This window comes from Mustela lutreola, chromosome 2 (assembly GCF_030435805.1).
Source record: "Mustela lutreola isolate mMusLut2 chromosome 2, mMusLut2.pri, whole genome shotgun sequence".
In the NCBI taxonomy this organism is placed as follows: domain Eukaryota; kingdom Metazoa; phylum Chordata; class Mammalia; order Carnivora; family Mustelidae; genus Mustela; species Mustela lutreola.
The window spans coordinates 90,938,340-90,956,447 of record NC_081291.1 but is presented as its reverse complement, the minus strand read 5'-3'; the positions used below and the strand labels follow the sequence as shown (position 1 = coordinate 90,956,447).

The following is an 18,108-nucleotide window of genomic DNA, read 5'->3' as shown; positions in this document are numbered from 1 at the left end:
TTGGGTTCCTCCAAAGCAGAGCCTGAGACAAGGATTCATTTTGCGCTCGATGCCAGGGAGCCCTGGTAAGGGACTGGGAATGTGGAGCAGAAAATAGACCGATGAAAGGTGTGTTCTCAAGTGTGTGCCTCAGTGGGCAACTGGGGCTCAGCCTGCTGGGGAATTTGGGAGGGGCTATGGAACAGTCTATCCATGTTTGACCTCCTTAGGGTCAGGGAACTAATACGTCAGCTCCTTTTAGTCACAGGCTGAGGGCAGCTCTCAGGGGAGGGCAGCTCTTCAGATCAGCATGGGGAGAGCATCTCTAGCAGGCAGAGAAAGCCCTCAGGCAGTTGGAAAGCACGGTGTGGTGTACTTTAAGGATATAGCTGAAGGGGCTATAGGTAGGGCACCACAGATTCTGCTTTAAGGATCTTAACTGTTTAATTCATCTTTCAGCCCTCACAGACTTCAGGTTGTCAGGAAATATCTGTTAAATGACTGGATGGAAAGAGGGAATGTCAGGATCAAAGAGAAAATTAGGACGAAGGTAGGCAATCCATAGAACCCTCTCAATGACCTTACTGTGAGCTTCCTGGCGGCCAGACTGAAAAAGGAAACACCATAGATATCATGATGCTTATTGCTCATGAGGAGACAACTTCGGAAAGGAGTTCAGGCAGCCCTTCACACTATCCTGTAGAGTGGTTGTTTAGAGATTGTTATATTTTACAAAGATAAGCATAAATACAGTACACATGTAAAGTACATTTTTTCAAATATAGCTATAAAAGGGCCACTGTCTCTTCCATTCTCACAACAGTCCCAGGGGTAAATATTATTCAGTCTTCAGATGACGAAACTAAGGCTTGTAAATATTGAGTATATTACCCAAAGAGTTAGGAAACAGGGTGAAGATTGAAATCTCAGTTTGATTCTGAAGTCTAAGCTCTTTAACCTTTTCTTAAGGACACACATGCATGATCGCAAGCACATACAAGTGCGCCCGCGCGTACACACACACACACACACACACACACACACAAACTCTTGTGCTTTTTCTGTGCTCGAATTCTATGGACTCGGAGTGAGAAAAGACCTGTCCTTTCGCAAGGCATGGCTGTGTTCTGCCCTCAGGTGACAGACTTCAGTCCTTATAAAACTGCAGCCACGAGAATGCCATATGCAGGCCTCCCGGTCCCCATGCATCTCTCCTGAGTTGGAAAACAGACAGCCCCCGAGCCACTGCCCTAGTAATGTTTTTGGTTTCATTTGTACCCATTGAATATGCTGAGGCATGATTTCTTCTCACAGCCACTGGAGGCCCCAATCCTAGACACTTGAATTTTCCTACTCTCCCAACCTCAAAGGAATTAGGACACAAAGGAAATTTTGAACCTGTTTGTGAGCAGGTCTAGCGCAATCCTGAGTGCAGAGTGGAAATTCTCGAAGTGGGGTGAGGTTGGGGAGCAAAGTGCCACCAGGGCTTGAGGAGGGAGGAGGGTGAGAGCGGAGAGGGGCACTAGGGGTGGAATCCCTCCGCAGAGCTTCAGAGCCCTGGGACCTCTGTTATCTCCCCCAAACCTTGCAGGGTGGGTTGGGGTTCCACTTTGGACATGTTATGTGAGCAGCCCTGAAAGCAGCCTGGAAAAGTGCACATAAAATTCATGATTTCATTCGTCTTAGGGACTCTTCTAAGGACAGTCATCCATTTAGGGACTTCTTCTGAAGTCTGTAGGAATTTCTCTTAAAAACTAGTGTGAGATGTGAAAATTGGCAAAGTTCGAATAAAGCCTGTACTTGAGCTGATAGTACTTGAACTGAGTTAGAGTCCCGATTCTGCTCATGGGGGATGGTTATGCAATCTATCATCCCTGGGCAAAGCTGCCTGAAGATAACACAGGAACTCTCTGGACTATTTTCACAACTTCTTGCAAGTCTTAAACTATTTCAAAATAAAAGTTCTAAATTGTAAAAAAAAAAAAAAAAAAAAAAAAAAAAATCCTAGAAAGAGCGTCACTTTCCCTAAAGATTCTAGGATATAGTTTCTCTGATGGTGACAATTCTCATGCAGAACAAACTTCCCATTTTCCTTTGGCTACTGGGAAGCTCAAACTTAAAATTCATTCTGGAAACTCCAATGCCCTTATGGTCTATATGTTTATGCTCTTTCTCTAGATGTTGAATTTCTGTTCTTTCTTTTTCAAGATTTATTTATTCATTTGAGAGAGAGAGAGGGCATTGGCATGGGGAGGGGCAGTGGGAGAGGGAGAGAATCTCAAGCAGACTCCTCATTGAGCTCAGAGCCACATGCAGGGCTCGAACTCACCACCCTGAGATCATGACCTAAGCCGAAATCAAGAGTCAGCCGCTTAATTGACTGAGCCACCCAGGTACCTCTTGACTTTCTATTCTTACTTATATTCCCATCCTCCTGACTTTTCATCCTTACTTTTTTTTTTTTAAGATTTTATTTATTTGACACAGACAGAGAGATAGTGAGAGAGAGAGCACAAGCAGGGGAAACGGTAGGCAGGCAGACAGAAGGGAGAGGAAGGCTCTCTGCTGAGCAAGGAGCCCCATGTGGGACTGGATCCCAGAGCTTGGGATCATGACCTGAGCAGAAGGCAGAGGCTTAACTAACTGAGCCACTCTGTGCCCCCATCTTAACTTTTATATTACCATTATTTTATCGTGCATAGTGTTGGAAATGACTTCAAATCCTTTATGGAAAGAAATAGTGCATTAATATATTAACTGATAAAATAATTGACAGCTGATTTGTGAGATGTTCATATGTTTTTTTTTTTTTAATCTAGGATTTCTATTTTACTGTTACCTTAAAGCACTTACCTTGTATTCCCCTTCTACCCCCTGATGTAGGATTTTTACCTGGAGTCACACAGGTGTCCTGCACATTGAGAGGCTCAGCCTTGGTTAGGATTGTATGGACAGTGCCTTTCCCTCCAGCTGGGCCAGCCTTAGTCTGGCGGTCTGTCTGCAGACAGTTCTACCATCACAATTGCCTTTAGGTATTGGAGTTTGAGATCCTTGAGCCAACCCCTCCTCAAATGCAAATCAGGAGGGACATTCAGAAGCTACCTAGAAAAAAAATAGTGCCTTTTGTGAACAATTGTGAGCCGCACACTGCTCCCAGCATCCCGTTGTTATTATAAAGCCTTCCACTGTGGTCTCACTCAGAACTCTCCCCAGATGCAATGCAAATACAGAGTTTCTTACTCATCTGCAAAGGAAAGAGGGAACAGGGCAGGCTCCTTGCAAAGGCGGTACCTCCCACTCCTACCTCTCCAGCTGCAAACCCCCAGAGGGGAAAGGGCCCAGGAGCTCAAAACTCTGCTACTTACCAGTACTGGGAGTTTTGATAAGTCTTGACCACTTTCTGACCCTGTTTCCTTATCCACAAAATGAAGGTAAGACCCAAACCAAAGACTTATTTCAGTGTAAACAAGCAGTAATATGTGTAGAGGACCTAGCACAGTATCTGGCATATCGTTGGCACTCACAAATGTTCCCTCCTTGCCCTTCTTCAAGAAAACTAATAATGCTTAACATTTATGATGTGCAGGTGCTGTGCTAGATTATACAGATACAAAAATAAAGAAAACTGTGTTTCTGCCCTTAAACAAAGGACAAGGCGTGCTCACAGGACACTCACTATGTACCTCATCCTCTTTAGGCTCTATGAGGTTGGTGATGTCATTCATTCCCATTTTATAGGTTAGAACAGTCGTTTGCAGGGAAGAGTGCCAGTACCTCTCAACTGCTATGAGAAGGCGTGGATTAAACATTGCTCCTGGGATTTGAGGATTGGGGACAGCAGACAGCGTTACTGTGAGGGCGTGATGGGTTCTCTTTCCATGGAAATTTCAAGCAAGAGAGCTACTGAGTTTGGGGGCAGGGGAGCTATCTGATTAAAGCAGCCCCAGCCAGGGCCGAGGGAATGTGTTAGAGGAGGTCCAGTGCTCTTTTTGGTCTTCTCTTCTCATGGCTCCCTGCTCCTCTTCCCCACAGGTGTCTGCAGCAGCACTACGGAGACAGCCTGCCCACTGCCAGCGTCATCCTCTGTTTCCACGACGAGGCCTGGTCCACCCTCCTGAGGACCGTGCAGAGCATCCTTGACACAGTGCCCAGGGCCTTTCTGAAGGAGATCATCTTGGTGGACGACCTCAGTCAGCAAGGTGGCTATTGGCTCCTCCTGGCTCCTTGGGTGGGCTGAGACCTTGGGAGGGGCGGGAGGGAATTCCACGCAAAGATTAGGGTTTAGAGCCTGTAGAGTCAAGGTTCCCAGTAGCGTGTCTCCAGGTGATGATCAGGTGCAGGTAACTCATTAGGAAAAGCCCCTGGGGCACCCAGTAAGGCAGTTGTGGGGAGAAGACAGAGAAGACAAAGTGGACAAGCAAGACAAGGAGATTCCGGCGAGGATCTCAGGAGGGGCACTCCAGCCTGATTCCAGCGGGATCCCTCCCAGTCCCAGTCTCCCCACAGTCCAATATGCTTCTTGCCCAGACACTCAGGAATCACAGCCGGGTGGCCATTCCTAAGGTCTCACTGCCTCCTAGACACTGGGTGAAGCACTTGACATGTATGAGTCCCCAAATCATTCTCGTTTAGCCCGATCCATTCATTTTCCAGCCAAGGAAACTGAGGCCTGGAGAAGAGAATTGACCAGGACTGAGTCATGCCAAGGGCAGCAGAGTCAGGCCCAGAGCCCAGACTTATAGAATCTGCTCAAATGTTTCCACCGATGGGAAACTCACTCCTAGGGACCAGTCCATTGAATGGCTGAATCACTCAGAGAAGATGGAGCCAGAAGAAGGTTCTAGGTCAGTGCTTCTCAAGCTTGAATGTACCTCAGAATCACCTGGCAGGCTTGTTAAAACACTGATTGCTAGGATCTCCCCAGAGTTTCTGGATCTGGTACTGGACGCGCCAATTTGCATTTCTTTTTCTTTTTTAAGATTTTATTTATTTGACAGAGAGGGAGAGATCATAAGTAGTCAGAGAAGCAGGCAGAGAGAGAGGGGGAAGCAGACTCCCTGTCGAGCAGAGAGCCCGATGCAGGGCTCGATCCCAGAACCCTGAAATCATGACCTGAGCCCAAGGCAAAGGCTTAACCCACTGAGCCACCCAGGTGTCCCCGAATTTGCATTTCTAACAAGGTCTCTGGTGACATGCATGATGCCAGTCTGTAAATGACACTTTGAGAACTACTGCTCTTCTCAGGCTTTGTTTCTGGCTCAACCAAATTTCCTGTGGAGGTCCCCCTTGGCTCTGTGGGGAGAAAAGACTGCTCCCAGGTAAAATGAACACTTGCTGAGGTCCAAAAAACACCTTTCTGAGGGGAATGATAAAAGACAAGCTTGAGTAGCCACAGGCCTCTGTTAGGTCTTCTGTAGGTCCTCATGTGGGGAATTTTCCCAGCTCAGGCATGGCAGTGAATTGGACGAGCCAGAGGTTCTGGAAGAGGTTACTAGGGTACATTCGGCTGCATATTAGGCAGGACCACTGAGCGATTCCTGGGCTCGGCTCAGCTGGCTGGTGGAAGTACCCATAGTGTCTGAACTCTTGGCTGTGCCAGAGTCCTCCCAAGAGCACATCTGTGCTTCCTCCCCCATCAGCTGATGAACTGTGTTATGTCAGTGTCCTTTGGTAGCTTCCCTTCTCCTTGTGTGCGTAGAAGCAGAGGAGCTGGGCCCCAGGGCAGTTGGGTCCTCCAATGTCCTTGGCATCTTCTTCTTGTTTTATTTTATTTTTTATTTTTATTATTTTATTTTAATTTAATTATTTTAAATCATCTCACCTTAAAAAAAAAAAAAGATTTCATTTATTTATTTGAGTGAGACAGACAATGAAAACAAGAGCAGGGAGGAGGGGTAGAGGGAGAGGAAGAAGCAGACTCCCTACTGAATAGGGATCCTGAAACGGGGTTCAACCCCAGGACCCTGAGATCACGACCCAAGCAGAGGCTTAACTGACTGAGCCACCCAGGCACCCCACCCTCTGCATCTTCTTCCTTCCAGTAAGCCCTACTTGGGAGGGTGGCTTTTGGTCTCATAATCCAATGAGGTTGCTCTACTTCTCAGTATCTCATCACATTCCAAACAGGAAAGGAAGAAATGTAGATAGACAGAGGTCAAGCAAGTTTGTCCTTTAGAAAAAAATCAGGAAAACAATAGTTTTTCCAGAATCTTCTCACCTAGTGTATGTATTTCCACCAGAGTTAGAGTATAAGGCTATTAGCAACAGCAAGAGAGTCTTGGTAGGTTAGTGCTTTTAGCTGCTCTGAACAAAATCAAGTTTCTGCTAGTACGGTAGAAGGGGAGAATGAATGTTGGACAAGACAACTAGCAGTTCTCAGTACACTGGGGTCACCAAGGGGTGGCTCTAATATAGTCAAGTTCAGAAATTTTAATAGTTTTGCTAACAGAGCTCCTTCTCTAGGGAATGGACTTGGGACTAACAAACTTACCAGAAAAATAATTATAAAGTAATAAATTGGCATAATATTTTGCCACCAAAAAGCCAACAACCATTGACTGGGAATCCTTATGTCCACTGCTCAGGCCAGTTTCCTTTATAGAAAAGTCTCCCTGAGGAGCTAGCTGTATGCTACTCAGAAGACAACTCTCCAGGGAGTCTGGTGGTGTCTTCAGGAAAGGCTGCCTGAGCTTTCCCCAGCTCCCTGGAGACACAGCTAACAAAGTAGCAAGTCTGTGTGCATTCCCTTCAAGACTGCCTCTGGGCTGGAGAACCAGAGAAACTCTTGCTGGTTGGTACAGTTCTGTTCAACACACATATACTGAATGCTTACCATGGGCCAGCTCTAAGCTAGGGATCAGAACCCTGGAAATGCAGAAGGTATAATCCTTGCCCTTGAGATCTTAGTTCAGTGGACTAGGGGTGCCCCATTTCCAAGACTTCATGAAGGACACTACTTCTCCATGAATGCATTATTTCTACTTTCTCCACTGGCTTTCTCATCTTGATGTATGTATGCATGTATGTGGGTGCACACACACAGTTTTTTTCTTATCTTAAACACAAAACCTAATAAGCCTCTTTCTTCCTTTATCTCCTCCAGAATCATGGTTCCTAAAAGAATGTCTAGACTCTTGGTCTTGGTTTCTCATGTCCCACTTCCTCGTCAACCCACTGCATTGTCCATCCACCCCTACCACTATAATGAAGCCACTTTGGCCAGCACCCCTGATGATCTACTGGTGGCCGTATTTAATGGGCCTCTGTCTTTGACCTCCTTAACCACTGTCTTAGGTCAGATTTCTTAGAAGTGGAGCCTGAGATGGGATTCATGGGTTTGTGAATTTTAGGGGATGTAATCTCAGGGGAAGCCTGTAGGAGGGTAGGGGAAGCAGGAGACGCAGAGGAAGGAGCTGAGCCAAGATGAGGTTTCAGATGAAGTCCAGCCATAGCCTGAACCCGTGGAGAGCTCTGCAGTGCCACCTGCATCTCAGAGTCTGTCTTACCTCAAGGCAAGGGAGTGGGCTTTGGTAGCCCTGCACTGGTTGGTCATTGACCCTTGGCTTCTGGGACCAGGGGTGGCATTCTGCAGGACTCACTGGCACTCGCTGGAGAGGCAGTTTGATACCCAAAGGCGTGTCTCCAGAGAAGGGTACAGACTAGTTAGCAGCAGACCTATAGTTGCTGACTATGTGCAAACCAAACCTAAAAAGGGACCCCAGGCCATCTGAGTCAGGCACCAACAGTATCTACATAACCTCCCTGTTGCATGCATTTAGAGAAGGTTAGCCATTTCTCCCTTCTCCTGGTTTTATGACACCGTCTCTCCTGGCTTTTACTGGAGAGAGTACTGATCCACCGCAAACTAACAAAACAACTTATATCTTAGCAACAACCACAGTGTCATGTATCTGAGTCTTGAGACCCTGGTACTCACTACAGCTCCTGAGAGAGAGAGACTGGCTGACAATGATCCTAGAGACAAGTCATCATGATCTGCGGCATCTGTGACCCCACTGACCACAACTCTGTTGATTCCAGGACAACTCAAGTCTTCTCTCAGCGAGTATGTGGCCAGGCTGGAGGGGGTGAAGTTGCTCAGAAGCAACAGGAGGCTGGGGGCCATTGGGGCCCGGATGCTGGGGGCCACCAGGGCCACCGGGGATGTGCTGGTCTTCATGGATTCCCACTGTGAGTGCCACCCGGGCTGGCTGGAGCCCCTTCTCAGCAGAATAGCTGGTGACAGGTAACTTTGCCCCCAGGTTCTGGAGGGTGGAGGTGGGTCTGGGAGAAATAGTCTATGGTCTCCGCCACTCACAGAACACCTAGCCACCATTGAACAAGTCCCCAAGGCTCCCCCATGCCAAAGCAATATGTTTCTTTGTTGTTGTTTTTTTTCAGATGTTTGAAGTCGAACCTTTTTGAAAGCATAGGAGGTATATTGGAAGTTAGATGTCCTCCAGCCCATCTGTCTTGTTTTCTAAAGACCAAAACGGGCCTGGAGAAGCAACTTCTCTTAAGTGGCAAACACTCCTGAATAGGGTAACATCTTACCATGGTGATCACTCCCTTCGTTGAAAAGCGAGGAATTTTAATCAAGATTATCAGATAAACTGGGGAAAATCTTTCTATTTTGCTCATAGGTACTTACCCCTAAACAGAATGTGTTAGATTCTGTGATTGCTAAACTTCCATCAAAAACCACCGTTGGTTTTTGGGATAAGGGGTCTCCAAAGTTCTAACCAAGGCCTCAGGAATGTGAAGTCATTACACACCCCTTAGCCCCACATTTAAAAAGTTTTCTTTGACCATTTCTCTGTTCTTCCCCCATCATGCTGTCATTCACTCCCCACTTCCCTGTTCTCCTCATACAATTCCTAAATGTGTCCTATCAACCATTTTCCTCAATCTGAATATCTCAGGAAAGCAAAACCTGGTGGCTAGCCCACCTTGGGCTCCCCCATCCAGGCATACCCCTGGGGGTTTGCAGAGGCCTATCACACAGTGGGAGTTCAACAAACGATTGTTTCTGATGATGGCCAGCCAGATAGGGCTGATGCCAGAACCAAGCCTTATGACTTCTATTCTTGCACTCCTCCCCATGGTAAAGATTCACTCTCTCCTTTGAAGTTGGGGTTGACAACATCAGAGAAAAGCCCTTTCTGGATGAGGAGGTAGAGGAATTAGCATACTCCTCTTGATGAGGGAGGTTTCAAACAATATGATGTCAATTGCTAATAGTCCAACAATTCCTTTTTAATAAAGAACAATCACAGTTTAAGTGAAATCAGGAAGGATTAGTTTTGACCAGCATTGTGATACACATTATCACCCACTCCTGTCTCTTAGCTCAGAAGAAAAGGAGACGTACATAAATCCAGCACCAGGACGAGGACAAGCAAACACACAAACCGGACAAACGCTGCCATCTTGGATTCTGCCCTCAAAATCACAATAACCGTGTATCATTGCTATAGGAACTGAAGTTGGTCCAGCCAATTCCCCATCTAATTCTCATCCCCGTGGTACTGAAAGATGGCTTTCAGAGGGACCTGTAAGGTCATCTAGACCTATCTCACGATTTCACTGCTGAAAAGAACTGAGTACCAGGGAGTTACGGTAAAGGAGACCCCTCAGGGTCACACAGTCACTCAAGAGCTAGGCTGTTGGCTATGCTTCTTTTATGCAGACATTTAGGAATCCAAGACTTAATATATAGCCTTATGTATGTATAACCCGAATAGACCTTTTTCATACAATTCTTTACTGATGCCCCCATGAGATGCCTGAGGCAGGTACTTCTGTTTCTGTTTCACAGAGAGGGATAGTGGGGTTTCAGGGGGTGAAGTGATCTGCGAGGGCATGCGGAGACTTTGCCACTGAGTCAGGTGTTCTAACTCTGAGTCTATTGCTCTTTTTGTTATCTGAGTTATTTTCAGAATTGGAGAAGTTGATCAGGGAGTGACATTTACTCATTCCCTCCCTCCACCCTCGTTGTGAGACATGTGTTAAAACATTGATTAGAATGAGCCCCTCATGTCTGCTTCTCACATTGGTGCCATTTTCACAGATCTGGAGATTTCTCACTCTAGGCTGAGAGAGGAAGACTTGGCAATCCCTCAGTGTCCTCAGCTATAAATAAAATGGGGCTCCCTGAGAAACCTTCCACAGTTAAGAGGTGGGTCCATGAAATTTTCATTTCCTGGGCTCTTTCCTTCCCCTCTTTATCCAACTTCTCCCCTCCCCATCTCCTTCCCTCTTATTCTCCTTCCCTCTCTCCCTGCCTCTCTGCCCCCCAACATGCATGCACGCACACATGGCCTCTGGTCTTAGACCCCATTTTGGCTTGGCTTCCTTTTCACGTCCCCTCTCTTCTATAGTTCAGCCATCTTTTTGTCATCCCACATCTCTTTCACAACTTCCTGTGTAGCCTGTTCTCTTTGGGACCTAGTGTTCGACTTGCAGGCCTTCATAGGTGAGGGTCTGAAAGAAAAGCTAGCTCTCATGGGTTCTCATCTCTCTCTACACCCAGTGAAGCTCTGAAATCCATGGCCTGGGAGAGTGACCCTTTCAAGGTCTTCTTTGCTTCTATAGCACTTTTGCTCAAGTGTTTCCTCTGCCTTCCCATGGTAGCTCACCTCATGGGGAGCAAAGTTATAGAAGCCATTGGGCACACTTCAAACAGCTGCTGCTCTTGAAGAGAGGAAAGGGGCCCCAACTGGCTCTGAGGCTCATGGCAAGAAACATTCTGTCCCCAGGTGATGACCCATTGTGCAGAAGGCAAGAAATGGTCTTTAAGACCTTTCATTTAAAAGGTAAAGTGAGATGATGAGTAACAGTGTAGTAAGCCATAAATCAGCTATTTCAAAGAGTCATAACTTCCTCAGCATCCTGACCAGAGGGTTCAAGTCCTGGTTCCTAGCTCTGGTTCCCTACCCCTGCCCACAGAACAGGTCTATAGAGAGCCATATGGCAACTTTGTGTGAACTGGTAAGAGGATTCCCTTCCTCATTACCCTTTACTCTCATTTCTCAGAACATGTGTCATAATACATTCATTTTTTTTTAGAACAAGTTACTCAAATGATAACTGCCAGAAATTTTAGAATTAAGTATGCAAATTACAGTGTCTATGATATTTGAAGCATTCTCTAAGTTTGGGCAGTGCACAACCCACATAACTGTACATAGCAGCAGACAGAGTTGCTCAAAGAGCATTTTTTAGAGCAGTGTTGGAGGTGCTGATTGGTAGTTGGTTTCCGGGTAAAGTAACAAAGATGAAGATCAGGGGTAGCTGTTATTCCAGCTGCCAGCTGTCAACTGCCTTCTGCTAACTGTCAGCTCTAATAGCCAAGCCATGGAGTGAGAGTCATGGTGCTAGAAAAATGAAGGTTTCCAGTGGGAAAGGGGCAGTCCTTTGTGAAGTGCTGAAAGACAACACCCCCTGAGGGGCGATACCGGCTCCACAGGCTGTCCAAGCTGTTTTCCCCTTGAATTTGATCTGGTCCTGTATCTTAGAGACATCTAGTTCATGAGGTCACATAGTGTTCAGCTAAGGCTGAGGTTGCTCAATGGGGAGAAGCAAGGTAGGACAGGGAACAGACCACCTTCCGACACCCGCCCTGCAAGAGGTTAAATGATAGAAAGCAGTCTGAGGAATCCCATGTGAATGTGTATGCGTGCATGCACGCGTGTGCCGGTGTGGGGGGGGGGGTGGCGAGGAGCAACAGGGGGACCAAGCTACCTCCAGCCCACAAAGGGAGCAGCCTTCTTTTGGTCTCCTGCCCCAGGGAAACTCTCCAGCCTTATCCTCCGCACTCCCTTCAACATGACAGAGTCCGGAAACGGCTGACTCTCGAGTCTTGAGGGCACGCTTGGGAAGCAAGAGCTCTAGGATTAGAGCATTCAGAGACTTTTGCATCTTGATATAAGATACTTTCCGCAAGACCAAGAATTTGTGTGAACTTCCAAAACGACTTTAGATATCACAGAGCAGGAGGAACAGGGAGCTGCAGGAGTAAGAAAGAGGGATGAGGTAAGTTAGGGCCGATGAGTAGCCTAGGTCCGGTTGGTAAGGTTGAAGCCACAGCTACCTTTTGAACACTTGGCCAGTGGTCTATTAGCTGAGCTCATGTTCTGCAGTCAGCCAGTCTTTGCAGACAGCTCTACAACCCCTGTTTGTCTTTGGAAACCCAGCTGCCTGACTCCCTGGAGCTTAGAAAAGCTTAAGAGAGAATCAACCTTGTACTTGCTTGAGAGTTAAAAATCAATTTGCAAGACAGAATGAAGGTGTAAGCAGACACTTCTACCTCCTTCCAAGTCAAACAGGGCAGCATTGCTATTTTGCTTTAAATGTATTCCAAGGACACCAGACACATCTGTAGGTATGGAACCCGAAACTAAATATAAGACTGTTTGGGTTTTTTAAATCACTATTTTTGAGTCACGAGACTGCAGTTACTCCCTAATTCAGCCGTGGCTAAGCAGCTGCTATTCTCTTTGTCTCTATCCAAAAGGCACTCAGAGTATCTCCTGATTCTTCACTTAGGTGTCTCGTTGAAACAGAAGGAAAGGGAGATCTCAGACAGAAAAAGATAGCATTGGATATTTGGGGTGATACGGTTATCAACCATGATTTTTGCATAGGACTCTGAGCTTCCAGCAAGACAGAGCAAATAGAGAAACCTGACAATATTCTAGAGTTCCCATTTTCTGGTCAAAAGTAATGTACAGCTTTGTCAGGAAGGACACAACTCAAAGATCTAAGACCAGCTAGTTGTTTGGTTGCTTGGATGCAATGTCCTTTCCTATCCCGCTGTGATTACTAAGATGGCACGAAGAATCCTGAATCTTCAGGATTCAGTCACATGGCTTCCCTGGCTCTTGACTCTGAAATTCCACAAAACGCTTTGCCAGTAGCCAAATCCATCCCATCTGCTCAGTTCACTCCCCAGTAAGTGGGAACTTGGGAGGGGGGCTGGGTGTCCTCCTTTTTCCTTTGATCTTGCTTCTCCGTTTTCTCAGATCAATTCAGGATGCCAGAAGTAGAGGGGACCCAGACGGATTAAGTTTCCTTTACCTTCCAGAGGGAAGAGTGTGAAAAGGGCAGGAAAATCATATTGGGATCTTTGTTCTAAATATAAACCCCATGACTCTTCTGTCACTGTCAGCCACTTAAGGACAGATAATTGAGACCTAGGACCAGCCTGGCCCTCTCCATGTAGCCTGGGCCACTCCAGCCTGGCCATCTGTGAGATGGAAGGAATAGAGATGGAAATCGATAGAAGTATTAACAGTGTGGCGGGCATCTCTCTGCCAGGAATCTCTCTTCTCTTCAAATGAGAACTTCCAGCACCCCCCGAGTTCAGGCCTGATCCACTTTATGGCATAAAGTTTAACTTATTTTATTTGAGAGAGAGAGAGAACGAACAGGGGGGAAGCGGAGGGGCACAGGGAAAGGGAGAGAAAGAGAATTTTAAGCAGGCTCCTGGATCAGTGCAGAGCCCAATGCGGGGCTTGATCTCAGGACCAACCCTGAGATCATGACCCAAGCCAAAATCAAGAGTTGGAGGCTTAACTGATGGAGCCACTCGGACACACCATGGCATAGATTTTAGAAGTAAGAGTCATGAGAGGCCAGAAAAAAATGTGACTCAGATATTGGCTAGGAGGAGATCAGCTCCTGGTATACCTAATGAATGACCTGTTTGGTTAAAATGTGAGGTTTCTGACCTGTATCATTTCCCCCATCACCCTTTCTGAAGTCATACCCCAGGCCGTGCAAGCAAAGCAAAACAAGCAACGAAAACAGCACAAAAGGGGTAAAATCCAGTCACCAACAGCATCAGTAAGTGGGTAAGCAGGCAAGCCTTGACTTGGGACTGCGGTCGGTTGGCCGGTAGACGCTGCATGCTCATACAGGTGCCTTTACACCAGGGACACTGCTGGAGCTTGGCGGTCCTCATTCCTCATGCCCATCAAGTTGTCTGATACAGGGAGGAACAGGAACTGGATCCTAGAGCAGGGACCCATGAACCTTCCGAAATTGTGCATCATATTTTGGATATGTGCATGTGATTATTTTTCTGAAGAGGAGTCCATAGTTTTCCCCTGATTCTCAAAGGGATCAAAGACCCCCAAAGAAATCAAAAGCCGTAGTCTCAGAACGTTACAGCTGAGAAAGGCGTCTATGGGAAGTGGTTCAAATTCCCATTCTACAACTTAAGACACTGAGGCCCAGACACATGCAGCAGAGCTGAGCCTAGAATCCCACTCTCTTGTCCTTTGCTGCTGTCAACAGAGGTTTTTCAAAAAAGAAAGAGGCAGGCATGCTCTTTACTTAAATGGTTTCCTGATTCCTTATGGAAAAACATACTTAGAACATACATAGAACAGTGCTGTCTAATGGAAATATGATAAGCCATGTACATAATTTAAATGTTTCTAATAGTCATATTACCAAACAAAAAGAAACAGATGCAATTAATGTTAGTAATATATTTTAGTAAGCCCACTATATCCAAAATGTTATCATTTCAACATGTAATCAATGTCAAAATTACTGAGATTTCTACATCTTTTTTTCATACTAAGTCTTCTAAACCCAGGGTGTTTTTTGTACTTACACCACATCTCAATTCAGACGGGCCATGTTTTAGGTGCCCGCCAGCCCCATGGGGCTCCTGACTGCCATGTTACGCAGCATGGGTGTAGATTACACGTCTATCCCCCCGCAAGTGAACGGTTTGTATCCCTTATTTGATTCCACGATTCTTTCCAGGAGCCGAGTGGTTTCTCCTGTCATAGATGTAATTGACCAGAAGACTTTCCAGTATTACCCCTCCAAGGACCTGCAGCGTGGGGTGTTGGACTGGAAGCTGGATTTCCACTGGGAGCCTCTGCCGGAGCGAGACAGGAAGGCCCTCCAGTCCCCCATCAGCCCCATCAGGTGAGGCTCTTCACAACCTGTTTCTCCTTTGCTTCCTCAGGAAGGACTCGGCAGCCAAACTGCTTGGGATCAAATTCTGGCCCCACAAGTTTCCCAGCAAGTTACTCAATCTGTGCCTCAGTTTCCTCATCAGTGAATTGGGGATAACAGGGTTGTTGTGAAGATTGAAAGAGTCACTGTGCAAAAAGCATGGAGAGAGTACTGGGTGCTCAACCCTTGGTGTTACTATTAGTATATTCTTATGGGAATGGGGTCCAGCTTAAGCTCTTTCAGGTGGTTTCTTTAGTGGATGTCTCCATTTGGGGCAGTGAGAGAACCCGAGCTGGAATCCTGACCTAACTTTTCCTCCCCAGGTAACACTGGATTTCCCTAATCTCAGGTGCTTTCTTGCTAAAGAAAGATTCAATCAGGTGAATGCTAAGACACCCTAACTCTCAAAATATATCAAATTTTATGTGTTGTTTGCTTTGTGTGTTGGGGCATGTTTGGGTTTTGGACAAGGATTCTATTTAAGATGTTCTAGGTATCTTCCTTTGCATAACAAACCACCCAAACTTGGTGCTGTAGAACAACAGCAGTTTTATTAAGCTCACAGATTCTGGGGGTCAGGAATTATGAAAGAGAGCACTAGGTTTGGTGGTCTCTGCTGCATGGTATCCAAGACCGCAGGAAATGGCTCAAGATGGCAGTGGGGGTGGGATGCCAATGATACTGGCCATCAGCTGGGACCCCCACGGGAACTTACCCAATCCCCCCAGCAGGCCACTGCACCTGGGGCTTGCTGGATTATGACACTGGGTTCTGCGACAAAGTATTCCAAGATGGCCAAGTGAAACAAGCTGTATCCCCCTCTCCCTTTAAAAAAACAATTTGTTGAGGTGACTTTCACATACCACAAATGAGCCATTTAAATATGAACAATCCTGCAGCAAGTAGCCCAAGTTTTGAACCACCACCTCATTCTAGTGCCGAAAACATTTCCATCACTGTAAAGTAGATTCCCGTACCTATTAAGTGGTTTTCTCCGCCCCCTCCTCCCCTCAGTGCCTGGCAACCACTGTCTGTCTCTATGTATAGATCTATTCTGGATACGGCATATAAATGGAATCATATGATGTGTGACCTTTCCTGTCTTCTTTCGCTCAGTATAATGTTTTAGAGGATGTATCCCCTTCTCTCACCAAGCCTCAGAAGTCACCCAGGGTCACTTCCAGAAAAATTACAGGCCCACCTAGGTTCAAGGGAAGGAGACATAGACCCTACCCCTCACGTCAATGTCACATTGTAAGAAGAACCTGTGGGACAAGGAATCCTGTGGTGTTCACCTCAGGCAGTTGACCTCTATAGCCATGGTCCATCTCCATCATACACGGCCCAATGCCTATCAGTTATCCAGCTGGCTTCTGAATGCCTAGTACAGGGACACAGAATGAAGGCATTAGGCCCAAATAGGCCTTACCAAGGGTCTGCCAAAGGGAGTATGACTCTAACAGAAGTTTGATAAGCCACAAGCTTAGAAGTGCAAAAAAAAAAAAAAAAAAAGGTCTTTATTTTCTAATAACTGGACTTAGGTCATGTCTATCTTAACCCCCTTTGCACCTAACAGCAGAAAACTTCTATGCAAGTTAGTCAAATTCCATGACAGCTTAGTGACCTCATATTCAAATCTCTCATCTAGGCTTGTCCCCTCTCCCTGTCTCCCTGAAGTTGATTTTGAGCTCCAGACTTCTACGGGGGGTACAGTATCGGTGTGGGGAGGGAGTGTCCCACCTTGGGCTCAAGCTATCCAGCATCAGTTTTCACCACAATGCACTTTCACTGGTCATGGCCTCTGGCCAGAGGTTGGCACACCCGGCCCCCAGCGGCCTGCGCCCTCCTCTCAGTATCTGCCCAAGTCCCACTTTGGGACGTGGGAAGAAAAATCCTGACTGCTTCCCTTTGTGCAGGCCTAGTGCTACCTGTCTTAGCATATATTATGCAAACCAAGACCTTCTTCCCAAAGGTCTCTCTAGAGGCACTCAAGCCAGAGGTCAGGGGAACCTTTGGGTACAGCCCCATGGCCCTCCCTTTAGGAGGTATAAAGGGCCCAGGCAACTGTAGCTCCCTCCTCATAAAATGCTGGGATTTTTGACGTGGTTGCTTGGCTCTGGTCTTGCAGTTAAAAGCATCGAGGTCTATCTGGGCCCGTAGCCCACTCTCTTGGCCACTAGAGCTCCCGCAGGGTAAACCTTCCTGATACGCTCGGGGTTCTGAACTGCCGTCTGTTCCATTTTCTCTCTGCCCAGGAGCCCCGTGGTGCCCAGTGGGGTTGTGGCCATCGACAGACATTACTTCCAAAACACTGGAGCATATGACCCTCTCATGTCTCTGCAGGGTGGCGAAAACCTCGAGCTTTCTCTCAAGGTATGTCCTGGACCAAGGGAGGAGCCAGAGGCTTCTATTGAGTAGTGGGTAAGGCCCCACGTTGGGGGCAGCCATTGGAAAATGCTCCTGGTCAGGTCAAAGGCTGCAGGCAAAGTGTAAAATCATGAAATGGGGTATGTCAAATCTCCCCTTCCCATCTGTCTCATGCCCTACCTAGACTGTGCCCCCAGCTTCTCTCATGAAGCCAGCTAGGAAACCTGCCTGTAGGAAAGGGCACGGTATCAGCCAAGAATACTGTCATGCAGGGATTCCCATACATTCTCTTTGCACGGCCCCATCATTATTCGCAGCACCCATAGGCCCAAACCACACCAGAAAGTTCTGTGCCCTAAGTACAGTGGTCCCTTATCCGTGGTTTCATTTGCCTGTGGTCAGCCATGATCAGAAGCAGACGTCTTCCTGAGGTATCGTGAGGTTGGTGGTAGCCGAACACCAGGTCACAGTGTCTGCTACATTTCTCTCATTCCCTCTCATCACAGGGACAATTTTATCATCTTGCGGCATCACAAGAAGGGCAGGTACCCTATAAGAAGATATTTTGAAAGGGGCACCTGAGTGGCTCAGTTGGTTGAGCATCTGCCTTCGGCTCAGGTCATGATTACAGGGTCCTGGGATCAAGTCGCACATCAGGCTCCCTGCTCAGAGGAGAACCTATATCTCCTTCTCCTGCTGCCCCTGCTTGTGCTTGTGCTTTCTCTAAACTCTCTCTCTCAACTTCACTCTCTGTCAAATAAATATCAAATAAAATCTTTAAAAAGA

At 46.8% G+C, this 18,108-nt stretch overlaps 1 protein-coding gene across 2 annotated transcripts in view; it reads left to right on the top strand.

Moving 5' to 3' along the window:
• GALNT15 (polypeptide N-acetylgalactosaminyltransferase 15) overlaps positions 1–18,108 on the top strand; it is a 46,136-nt gene that overhangs the window by 10,094 nt on the left and 17,934 nt on the right. For both annotated transcript variants that reach the window (XM_059162550.1, XM_059162548.1), the window contains exons 2-5: positions 4,012–4,178; positions 8,020–8,224; positions 14,758–14,925; positions 17,211–17,328. In XM_059162550.1, coding sequence (XP_059018533.1) covers positions 4,012–4,178; positions 8,020–8,224; positions 14,758–14,925; positions 17,211–17,328 — 658 coding nt within the window. The remainder of the gene's footprint in view (positions 1–4,011; positions 4,179–8,019; positions 8,225–14,757; positions 14,926–17,210; positions 17,329–18,108) is intronic.